The sequence below is a fragment of the Neofelis nebulosa genome, chromosome 11, assembly GCF_028018385.1.
Source record: "Neofelis nebulosa isolate mNeoNeb1 chromosome 11, mNeoNeb1.pri, whole genome shotgun sequence".
NCBI lineage: Eukaryota > Metazoa > Chordata > Mammalia > Carnivora > Felidae > Neofelis > Neofelis nebulosa.
Window position 1 is genome coordinate 46,049,233 of NC_080792.1, and position 12,727 is coordinate 46,061,959.

The 12,727-nt window shown below is 40.4% G+C and overlaps 1 protein-coding gene and 1 pseudogene across 2 annotated transcripts in view; one reads left to right on the top strand and one right to left on the bottom strand.

Moving 5' to 3' along the window:
- The window catches only part of PSMA8 (proteasome 20S subunit alpha 8), a 60,431-nt gene that overhangs the window by 36,039 nt on the left and 11,665 nt on the right, over positions 1 to 12,727 (bottom strand). For both annotated transcript variants that reach the window (XR_009251007.1, XM_058692463.1), the window contains exon 2: positions 9,899 to 10,025. Coding sequence is in view for 1 of the 2 variants with exons in the window: in XM_058692463.1 (XP_058548446.1) it covers positions 9,899 to 10,025 (127 nt within the window). In the remaining variant the exon portion in view is untranslated. The remainder of the gene's footprint in view (positions 1 to 9,898; positions 10,026 to 12,727) is intronic.
- LOC131489829 (protein FAM178B-like) lies at positions 6,585 to 8,387 on the top strand (annotated as a pseudogene).

Consider the following 12,727-nt stretch of genomic DNA (forward strand, 5'->3'; position numbering starts at 1 on the left):
AAGTCTGGAATTGTGATGCCTCTGGCTTTGCTTTTCTTTTTGAAGGCTGCTTTGGCTATTCGGGGTCTTTGTGGTTCCATACAAATTTTAAAATTGTTTGTTCTAGATTCTGTGAAAAATGCTGTTGGTGGGGCGCCTGGGTGGCTCAGTCGGTTAAGCATCCGACTTCAGCTCAGGTCACGATCTCACGGTCCGTGAGTTTGAGCCCCGCGTCGGGCTCTGGGCTGATGGCTCAGAGCCTGGAGCCTGCTTCCCATTCTGTGTCTCCCTCTCTCTCTGCCCCTCCCCCATTCATGCTCTGTCTCTCTCTGTCTCAAAAATAAATAAACATTAAAAAAAAATTTAAAAAAAATGCTGTTGGTATTTTGATAGGGATAGCATTAAATGTGTAGATTGTAGAATTGACATTGTAACAATATTTGTTCTCCTTATGGAATGGGAGAAGATATGCCATATCTGATAAAGGGTTAGTATCTAAAATATGTAAAGAACTTCTAAAACAACACCCTAAAACCGAACAATTCAATTTAAAAATGGGCAGAAGACATAGACATCTTTTCAAAAAAGACATACAGATAACCAACAGACACATGAAAGGATGCGCAACATCACTCATCATTAGGGAAATACTATAATGAGGTATCACCTCACACCTGTCAGAATGGCTAAAATCAACACCAGAAGAAACAACAGGTGTTGGCCAGGATGTGTAGAAAAAGGAACTCTCTTGCACTGTTAGCCGAAATGCAAACTAGTGCAGCCACTCTAGAAAACAGTATGGCAGTTCCTCAAAAAGTTAAAAATACCACCACTCTGCAATCCAGCAATCACACTACTAGGTATTTACCCAAAGAATACAAAAATACTAATTCAAAGGGATACATGCACCTCGATGTTTATAGCAGCATTATCTAGAATAGCCAAATTATGGAAACAGCCCAAGTGTCACTGATTGAAGAATGTATAAAGAAGATGTTGGGGTGGGGGGCGGGGAGTGCCTTGGTGGCTCAGTCGACTCATCCAACATCGGCTCAGGTCATGATCTCATGGTTCATGAGTTTGAGCCCCTTGTCAGGCTCTGTGCTGACAGCTCAGAGCCTGGAGCCTGCTTTGGATTCTGTGTCTCCCCCTCTCTCTGCCCCTCCCCTGCTCATGCTCTGTCTCAAAAATAAATTAAAAATTTTTTTTTAAAAAAGAATATTTTCAGTGTTTGGGAAATCATCACCACCCATCTCTGGGAATTTTTATCTTCTCAAACTGAAACTCTGAGCCCATGAAATAACCTCCCATTTCCCCTCCCTGACAGACCCTGGCAACCACCATTCTATTCTGTCTATGAATTTGACAAGTAGTATTCTCATATAAATGGAACCATATAGTAATTAGCCTATTATGACTGCTTATTTCTCTTACTATAAGGTCTTCAAGATTTCTCCACGTAGTAGTATGTTTCAGAATTTCTTTCTTTTTTTAGGGCTGAATTATATTCCACTGTATACATATAGCACATTATGTTTACCCATTCATCCATTGATGGACACCTGGGTTGTTTACATCTTTTAGCTACTGTGATTAATACTGTTATGAATATGGGTATACAAATATCTCTTTGAGTCACTGCTCTCAGTTCTTTTAGATATATACCCAGAAGTGGAATGGTTGGATCACACAGTAATTCAATATTTACTTTTTTATGAATTCGCCATATTGTTTTCAATAGTGACTACACCATTTTACATTCTCACCAACAGTGCACAAGGGAATTCTCCACATTCTTGTTATTTCTTTATTTATTTCTTATAATAGCCATCCTAATGGATGTGAAGTGGTGATTCATTGTGGTTTCGATTTTCATTTTCTCTAATGATTAGTCATGTTGAGCATTTTTTCATGTGTTTATTGGCCATTTATATCTCTTCTTGGGAGACACATCTTTTAAGTCTTTGCTTATTTTTGAATTGGGGTGTCTGCTTCTTTGTTGTTGTGTTCTAAGTATTCTTTATATATTCTGGTTATCAATCCTTTCAGACATATAATTTTGCAAATATTTTCTCCCATTTCATAGACTGCCTTTTCACTGTCGACTTTGTCCTTTGATGCATTACAAGTTTTGATTATGAGGTAGTCCAATTTACATTCTTTTAATCCAAAAAATCACTGTCAAATCCAATTTCACAAAACTTTTCTCCTATGTATTCCTCTGAGTTTTAAAGCATTAGGTTTTATGTGTAGTTAATTCATTTAAAAAATTTTTATTTTTGGGGCACCTGGGTGGCTCAGTCGGCTAAGTGTCTGACTTCAGCTCAGGTCACGATCTCACAGTTCATGGGTTTGAGCCCCGTGTCGGGCTCTGTGCTGACAGCTCAGAGCCTGGAGCCTGTTTCAGATTCTGTGTCTCCCTCTCTCTCTGACCCTCCCCCGTTCATGCTCTATCTCTCTCTGTCTCAAAAATAAATAAACGTTAAAAAAAATAATAATAAAAAAATTTTTTTTATTTTTAGTCTTTATTTATTTTTGAGACAGAGAGAGACACAGCATGAGCGGGGAAGGGGCAGAGAGAGAGAGGGAGACACAGAATCTGATGCAGGCTCCAGGCTCTGAGATGTCAGTACAGAGCCAGACATGGGGCGCGAACTCACGGACCACGAGATCATGACCTGAGCCAAGTTGGGTGCTTAACTGACTGAGCCACCCAAGTACCCCATTAGTTAATTCATTTTGAGTTAATTTTTGCATATAATGTTAGCTAAGGTTTTATTCTTTAACATTTAGATATTCAGTTTCCCCAGCACCATTTGTTGAAAAGACTATCTTTTCCCCATTAAATACTCTTGACAATCTTGTCAAAAATCATTTGGCCATGTATATGAGGATTATTTCTGGGCTGCCCATTATATTCTATTGGTCTGTATGTCCATATGTTTTCGTTTTAGGTTTATTTATTTATTTGGGGGGGGGGGAGGGAGAGAGAGAGAGAGATTGCTCTCAGAGAGAGAGAGAGAGGCTCTCAGAGAGAACCTTGAGATTATGACCTGAGCTGAAATCAAGAGTCAGCCGCTTAAAGCACTGAGTCATCCAGGAGCCTATATATGTCCATCTTTATGTTAGCACTGCAGTGGTTTGACAAGTTTTGAAATCAGGAAGCATGAGTTGTCCAGATTTGCAATTTTCCAAGACTGTTTCAAGGTTCCATATGAATTTTAGTTTTTTCTGTTTCTGAAAAAAACTCACTGGAAATTTGACAGGGATATACTGAATCATTGCTTTGGGTAGTACTGATATCTTAACAATATTAATCTTCTAATCCATGATCAGGGGATGTCTTTCCATTTATTTGTGTCTTCTTAAATTTCTTTCAGTAATGTTTTATAGTTTTCAACGTACAAGTCTTTTGCCTCCTTAGTTAAATTTCTAAGTATTTTATTATTTTTGATACCATTGTAAATAGAATTATTTCTCATAATTTTCCTTTTCAGTTTGTTCATTGTCAGTATATAGATAAGCAACTAATTTTTGTGTGTGTTGACATTGTTTCCTGCAACTTTTTTCAATTCATTTATTTCAATTTCAATTTCATTTATTACCTCTGACAATGTTGTGTTGTTGTTTTTTTTTTTTAATCCTTAGGGTTTTCTATATACAAGATCACATCATCCATAAACAAAGCTAATTTTATTCCTTTCCAATTTAGATGCCTTTTTTTTTTTCTTGCCTAATTGCTCACACTAGGACTTTCCTTACTATGTTAAATAGAAGTAGCAAAAGCAGACATCCTTGACTTATTCCTGATCTTAGAGGAAAAATTTTCAGTCTTTCGTAACTGGGTATGATGTTTGCTGTGAGTTTTTCATAAATGGCTTTTGTTATGTTGAGGTCTTTTCCTTCTATTCCTAGTTTGTTGAGTGTTTTCATCATGAAAGGGTATGGAATTTTGTCAAATGCTTTTTCAGAATCGATTGAGATGATCATGCTGTTTTTCTCTTCATTTTGTTGATGTGGTATAGTATGTTGATTGATTTTCAAGTGTTGAACTATCCTGGCACTCCAGGAATAAAGGCCGCTTGGTTACAACACATAAATCCTTTAATTTGCTGAATTTGGTTTGCTAGTATTTTGGTGAGGATTTTTACATCAATATTTATACGTGTAGTTTTCTTTCCTGGTAGTGTCTTTGTCTGGTTTTGGTATCATGGTAAGGCTGGCCTCATAGAATATTGAGTTTGGAAGTGTTCTTTCTTCAATTTTTTGGAAGAGTTTGAGAGTGACTGGTATTAATTCTTTTTTAAATGTTTGGTAGAATTCACCAGGGAAACCATCAGGTCATGTTTTTTGTTGTTTGTGTTTGTTTCTTTTAATTGGGTTTTTGATCACTGGTTGACTCTTACTATACATCTGTTGAGATTTTCTATTTCATCTTGAGTAACTTCAGGTAATTTGTATGTTTCAAGAAATGCGTCAATTTCTTCTAGATTATCTCATTTGTTGGTATATGATTGCTCATAGTACTCTCTGATAATCCTTTTTATTTCTGTAAAATTATTAGTAATGTTCCCTTTTTCATTTCTACTTTTAATTAGGTCTTCTTTTATTCTTAGTTTACCTAGTTAATGGTTTGTCAATAGTATTGATCTTTTCAAAGAACCAAGTATTGGGTTTATTGATTTTTCTCTCTTGCTTTCCTATTCTCTGTTTTATATACGTTTTTTCTTATAATCTTTTATTTTCCCTATCTTCCTTTATTATTTCCTTCCTGGTGGTAGCCTTAGGGTTAGTTCTTCTTTTTCTAGTTCTTAAGGTGTAAGAATAGGCTACTGAATTGAAATCTTTTTTTTTTAAAGTAAATGGTTATAGCCACACATTTTCCTCTTAGCACTGCTTTTGTTGCATTCCATAAGTCTTACATGTTGTGTTTTCATTTTCATTTGTCTCAAGATATTTTCTGATTTCTCTTGTGATTTCTTCTTTGGTCAATGGATTTTTTAGGAGTATAGTTGACCCTTGAACAATGTGAGCATTGGGGCACTAACTGACCCCCCCAAGCGAAATCTGCACATAACTTTTGACTCCTCAAAAAACTTAACTACTAATAGCCTACTGTTGCCTGAAAGCCTTATTGATAACATAGTTAATTAACATATATTTTGTATGTTATATGTATTATATGCTGTATTTTTTTTTTTTTTTTTACATTTTATTTATTTTTGAGACAGAGAGAGACAGAGCATGAACAGGGGAGGGGCAAAGAGAGAGGGAGACACAGAATCGGAAGCAGGCTCCAGGCTCTGAGCCATCAGCCCAGAGCCCGACGCAGGGCTCGAACTCACGGACTGCGAGATCGTGACCTGAGCTGAAGTCGGACGCTTAACCGACTGCGCCACCCAGGCGCCCCTTATATGCTGTATTATTAAAACACAGTAAGCTAGAGGAAAAAGGTTATTAAGAAAATCATAAGGAAATTACATTTACAATGCTGTATGTAAAAAAATCTACATATATGTGGACCTGTGTAGTTCAAACCTGTGTCATTCAAGGGTCAACTGTATTGTTTAATTCCCACACATCTGTGGAATTTTTCAGCTTTCCTTCTGTTGATTTCTAGTTTTATTTCATTTTGATTGGAAATGATACTTTGTATGATTTTGATCTTTCAAAAATTTATCAAAATTTGTTTTGTGGCAAGGTGGCTGTTTTTAAAGGTGTTTGTTATTCTTTTAAAATTTTTATTTATTTATTTTGAGAGAGAGAGAGAGAGAGAGAGAGAGAGAGAGAATGATCACACACGTGAGGGAGGGGTAGAAAAAGGGAGAGAGAGAATCCCAAGCAGGTTCTGCCATGTGAAGCTGGATCCCATGAACCTCAAGATCATGACCTGAGCCAAAATCAAGAGTTGGACGCTTAACTGACTAAACCACCCAGGTGCCCCAAGATGATTACTTTTTTAAGACAGAAAGATAAAGGCTATTTTTTTGTTTAATAATCAATATAAAATCCTGGTTTGAAAAAGCATCATTAGAAAATGGGTGCATGTGGCCGTGTACACGTGTCCGAGTGGTAGGCGGCTGTTGCCTGCCCAGGCGCCACCTGCCCATATGCAACACTGGGGCCATGGGGAGGCCTGGCGGCCCTGGAGGAAAAAACGTCCTGCTGTCTGCAGACGGCCAGGCCCCAGAAGACACCACTAGCCCTTCCTCAGAGAGAAGGGGTCCAGACAGCTGCTGTGATGTCCATCCTGTTTCCCAACCTGAAGGGCGGCTGCTTCGAGCACCTCTGTACCAGAGACTCCTCTACCCTGCCCAGTGTTGCTGCAGTCCCACCTCAGCTCCAACTCCCACGTTGTCATGGAAGCCCAAGGTGCAGGTGGCTGAGGATATGTTCCCCAATGACTGAAACCCACTGCCTGTAGAGTTCCTGGACCTGAGGGTACCACAGGCTGGCAGGGGGGCTCCAGCCCAAAGGTGCGTGGCCATGGCAGGGCCTCAGAGCTGGAGGACGTGGGCCCACAAGCTGCCTTAAGAGTTAGAGCAAGACCCCAGGACTCAGACCTCCAGGGAAGCCTGGCCTCACTGGAGGAGCTGTTCTCGAACATGGCAGTCCCAAGCCAGAAGACTCTGGCTCCAGTGGTGGATACCCACACCTTGTTCCAGTTCACCTCTGTGGCCTCACAGACCTACATCAATAGCTTAGATCACTCAGTGCAGGAGAAGGAGGAACAGGCCCTGGAGCAAGGGCAAGAGGAGCTGCTTCTGCACAACTGTCCCGACCTTGACTCCCTGGTCTGGATGAAGATGAAGTGCCTGCCACACTTGGGCACAGGATGCTGGTGGAGAGATTTTTCACATCACTGCAGGTCATTCCACCAGCACATCCTGGACAGACTGTTTCTACCCAGCTGTCCCCCCTGTGTTGCATCCTGGATTGTTTACACCTGAAGTCACACAGCCACCTGGAAGGGCTGTTCCTCACTGCCCGTCGGCCCAGCAGCTCTCCTTCCTGTGCAGCCTCTACCTGCACACCCCTGACTACCCGGTGCTCCTGCTCCAGTGGCTCTTCCAGCTGCTGACACAGTCTCCAGAAACTTCTTCAGGAGTCTTTGGCCTCCTATGGGATCTCAACATGGACGGGCTCTTCCATCAGTTTGATGGAGATAAGCACTGGTGATGCCCCTTTGCTGCAAGAGGTCATGAAGGCATTTCACATCCTGGGAGCCCGCAACCCTGCTCTGGGCCTGCAGGGGCCCTGTTGGCACAGGGGGAGAGTGCTTAAAAATGACAGTGGCCATGGGGCACCTGGGTGGCTCAGTCAGTTAAACATCTGACTCTTGAGCTCGGCTCAGATCATGATCTCATTAACTGTGAGATTAAGCCCTGCGTTGGGCTCTGTGCTGACAGCGTGGACCCTGCTTGGGAGTTTCTCTCTTACTCTCTGCCCTTCCTCTGCTCTCTCTCTCAAAATAAAATAATAAATTTTTTAAAAAACCACTAAAAAACAATAACAGTAGCCTGAGCTGAAGTGAGCAGCAGGACACTCCCCCAGAGACTGCCTTGGACATCAGCCCGAGCTACATCCGTAAGTTCCTGACACTGTGTGCCCCGGCCCAGCCAGGGACCTCTTGGGCCTGATGGAGCCGCTGTGCTGAGTCAGCCTGGACGTGGGGCTCCACCTGCTGCCCAAGCCTGATCGCCATCAGTTTCTGCCTTCTGCTGCTCGAGAACTTCCAGGGGTGGCCAGGGAAGCTCCAGCAGCTGTGCTGCACCCCGAGCAAGGTGTCAGAGTACTGCCACAATCTGCTGGTACTTGCATAGTTCTTTCTGACCTCCCAGACTAGGCAGCTTCAAAGCCAGCTCAGCCTTGTGGTTGTTGCACGGATGCTGGACCAGCAAGAGACACTACTCCCTCTCTGGCAAGAGAAGGCCCAGCTGTCTTTGCTCAGCCAGCTCCTGAGCCTCATGAGGCCATTATCCCTCAGGCAGTACCTGGGCTCTGAGACCTTGCCACTGTGCCAGGAGCAATAGCGAAAGGCCAGCACCAAACAAGATCATAACGTTTACTCCCTGTGTCCCACTCTTCTGACACTCGTTGGGGTGGTGGTCAGCTGCAGGACATTACTCCAGACCAACGGGGAGGGCTGCAGCAGCCGTGCATGCAGTTGGACCGCCCCTCAGCAACCATACCCAGGAGGGCCCCCAGGCCACGCACCCGACCAGACTCAAGGACCTAGACCTATATCCGCTGGAATGAGCTGCTGGCCCCACTGCTGGCCGCAGGCCCAGTACTTCAGCCCCTGGAAAGACTAAAGGAGCAGGGCAGGGATGGCTCCAGGCTCTCGGCTCTGGCAGGAAGTGAACGGGGCTCAGGGAACAGAAGGAAGTGAAGAACGGAGGCCAGAGGAAGACCACTGTGATGAAGTAAGAGCCTGCCTCCACACTGCCCCTGACCCCCACCAGGCAACGATGCAGCCCGGCCCTGCCCTGCCTGGCCCACCCCTCTGCTCTCCTTCCCTCCTAGCCACTTCCTCTGCCCCACGGCCTTTGTCTCCACACTCCAGTTTCCTTGGGCTTCCTGGGACCTCCTCACCCTCCTTCCTCTCTCTGTCACTAATGTGAACTTTCTTTGTGCACATTAAAGTCTTATTTCAAACAAAAAAAGAAAGAAAGTAAAAAAGAAAATGGGTGCGTGCACAAGCACACATGACAAGAAAAACATCTCGTTTACTATTCGGAGGCAAATAAGCACAGGAAGATTATGTTCAACATCATTAGCCATGAGTCAAATGCACATTAAACCCACAATGATATATCACGACACACTCATAAAAATATCTAAAATTTAAAGAAGTAACAACACCAAAGGCTGCTGAGGATGCAGAGAAAATGAATCACTCATATACTGCTAGTAGGAATGTAAAATAGTTCAACTGCTCTGGAAAACAATTTGTCTGTTTTTTATAAAACTAAGCATGCATTACCATATGACCCAGCAATTGTACTCTTGACCATTTACTGCAAAAAAGGAAAACCTATGTTCACACAAAAACCTGTACACAAATGTTCACCAGCTTTCTCTGTAACAGGCGAAAACTAGAAATAATCCAAATGTCCTTCAATCAGTGAGTTGTTAACAAAGTGTGGTAGATCCATATCATGGGACACTATTCAGCAATAAAAAGCAAGTGACTATTGACATATGCAACAACTTGGATGAACTGTAGGGGAATTATGCTGAACGAGAAAAGCCAAGATTAAATGATTATATATCACAGGATTCTATTCATATAACATTCTCAAAATGACAAAATTATAGAGATGGAGAAGAGAGAGGATTATTGTTGCCAGAGGTTAGAGATGAGGAGGATTAGCATGAAGTGGTCTTGTGTTAATGAAGAGTTGTGTATCTTGATTGCAGTGATGGTTACATGAACTTACACACATGATACGTCTAATAAAACTACAAAACACACACACATACACATGCAAATGAGTGCAAGTAAAACTGTTTAAATAAACTCTGTGGCTTGTAACAATCTCAATTTATCAGTTTTTGAAGATGTTACTATTGGGGGAAACTCAGTAAAGGAAACTTCCTTGTGTTTTTTTACGACTTCCTATCTATAATTTAAAAATAAAAAGTTTAAAAAGAAAACAGTTACCTAAAGTCATAATTAGGATACTATAATATGTATTGTTTAACATTTATGTTTGATCAAAGCTAACTATTAGAAATCCATGTTTATAGAAGTGTAATTTTCCAGAAAAGGTAGGGTATGCTGTTTGTGTCAAAGTAAGAAATGGGGCATATCTCTATATGTTGTGTAAATATAGCATGACAGCTGTAGGGGGGGCCCGACTGTGTTACCCTACTACACGAAGATACTCTATAGCTACTGTAGGTCCATAAGTACCTGCAAAAGCCATGCAAACGTGGTCATCAAGGGCACAAATTTTCCTCACAGTTCTTTCATCTTGAAGCTTGGCAACAGATTTCTTTTCCACTCCAAGCACAACTATATCAGTACCTCGGATTCCAACCTATCAAGTGATTAAAAAATATAATTAGTTGTTAGTTTTGACATTAAAATGAAGTTATCCTACCCCATGACTTGTAGGAAAAGTCTTTTTCTTTTTTTTTTAATGTTTATTTTTGAGAGAGAGTGCACGAGCAGGGGAGGGGCAGAGAGACAGGGAGACAGAGGATCAGAAGAGGGCTCTGTATTGATAACAGAGATGTGGGGGCTCGAACCCACAAACTGCAAGATTATGACCTGAGTTGAAGATGGACGCTTAACCGACTGAGCCACTCAGGCGCCCCGGAAAAGGCTTTCTCTTAACCATTCAATAAAAATGAGAAAAGTTGACTTCTGAGAAAACAGCTGCACAGGTACAGGATTACTCCATTCTCCAAACCCAAAAGTACAGAAGACAAACAGGTCGAGATTGGAAGAATATACCACCAATGCTATAACTACACGAGTGTCCTAAACTCACGCAATACACCTGAAGAAGTGCTAAGCAGATATAGAACAATTTTAACCAAAATGAAAGAAAATGCTGGGAATCCATGTAGATTCCTTGTAGAGTGGGCAATACCAGTAGTGGAGTAGAAGTAGTTTAGAAAATTAAGTAGATAAAATTCTGAAAGCTCTCCCATGTATCTCACAATTTGGAGAGATAATGCTTGGGGAACATAAGCAGCCAAGAGAAAGACCAAATGCCTTCACTCTAGTTCACTGATCAACAAAACGTCAATTCTAACATGAATTCAACAAGAATCCCATTGTTCCTCTCTCCACCTCTTCCCTTGAGAGTGAAGTGGGAAAAAGTCTAAAGAATAATGTGTAAGGATAGTAGTTCTCAAACTGGGTCTTCTGTGGAAACATGCCCATATTCTCAGGGGCTCAAGAGTAATCTATAAGAAGCTTAATTTTGTATTACAATGGTAACCTAAATATTTTGAGAATTGGTATTTGTGTTTATGATTGCCTTGTGGCCAAGGGTGATATTAGTACTAACTATGCAAATAGGTGTGCTCTCAATTAGTATCATTGAAACAGAAATATAGAATAGGTTAAATACAGAACTAGACCTGAGATTACATCTTTCAATTAAATAAAACTTAAGACAATTTAGCAAGGCTTTTGCTCTTATTGTTCCCTCACTTCATTCCAGTCTGTCAATTTATCTAACAGGCCTCTCCCTAATCATGCTATCTAAAACGACAACCCTCCCTCTACATCCCACCCTCATCTAATAGACTCAGGTTGAACTTTATATCTTATAGCGAAAAGCCATGGGACTTTCTAACAATGTAACATAAATTATGGCTCAAGAAAATCTCAATATTTCCCCCAAATTTTAATAAATTAATTGATCACCACATACGATAATTTTTATAATTCTCACCTAAACAATTCTGACTTAAAGCAATTAAAACTTCCAACACAAACTAGAAAATGTTTACAATGAAAATCCTAATATCAAAGTCTTTTGGATGAGGGTAAAATTATTCTCAGAAGAAAATTCCTAATCTCATTGTAAAATAATTAATAAGTTACTCAAGAAGTTAAAAAAGGAATACAAATATTTAAGCTAAGCTTAATGGGAAAAACAAGAAAAAAAGCAGAAATTAATGATTAGGGAGAAAACAATATAAATGACAAGTAATACCAAGAGATAGCTTTTAAAGGAATAATTAAGAGATATCTCAGTTAATCTAGCCAAGAGGAACAAAGCGTAAAAAATATATACAAGTGTGAAAAAGCAAGAATTTAAAAATTATAACCCTAAGTTAATCAACATGAAAACCTTAGTGAAAAGGATGACAGACTAGAAAAATTAAAAAACTGCCCATACTGACTCAAGAAAATAATAGACAACACAGTCTCTAACAAACATGGGATAATTTCAAAAACAAGTGTCATGCCTAGAAGGTTCATGGATGAATTTTTCCTAATCTGCTGTTATGGGTAATTCCTGTGTTATTTAAATTATTCCATGGCACAGATCAAAATAAAAATGTTCCTGACTCTTTTTTTGGAAAGCTACATAACAATGTTAAAATCTGGCAAATATAACATTTTCTAAATAAAGAAAGGTACCAGTGATTTTCATTTAGGAAAGCTGATGTTAAAAATTCTAAACAAGGGGCGCCTGGGTGGCTCAGTTGGTTTAGCATCCTACTTGGGCTCAGGTCATGATCTCGCGGTCGTTGAGTTCGAGCCCCGCGTCAGGCTCTGTGCTGACAGCTCAGAGTCTGGAGCCTGCTTCGGATTCTGTGTCTCCCTCTCTCTCTCTCTGCCCTTCCCCTCACTCATGCTCTGTCTGCCTGTCTGTCTCTCTCTCTCTCTCTCTCTCTCTGTCAAAAATAAATAAAACATTAAATTTTTAAAAAAAAATTCTAAACAAGATTTTCACAAATGGAATCTACAAACACATAAAAATAGTAACATACTATAAACAATTATGGTTCATTCCAGGAATTTTAGGAGTTTCAATGAAAGCAAATCTTTTAATATAAATGTTACAGGGGAGAATGAAGATCTGGTTTTTTTGCCCTTCTGATAACAAGAGCTCTTCAATTGTTCTTGGAAAAATAAGGAGTCTTTAGGTGGAGCTGTAATGCAACCCAGTAAATCCTTACAGTTTTACTGAAAGTGTTTGGAAGACAGGATAATTCTTTACCTATAGCTAGGAGCCTGGAGCCTAGGACTATTTAGGAGCTACTCTTAGGGAGG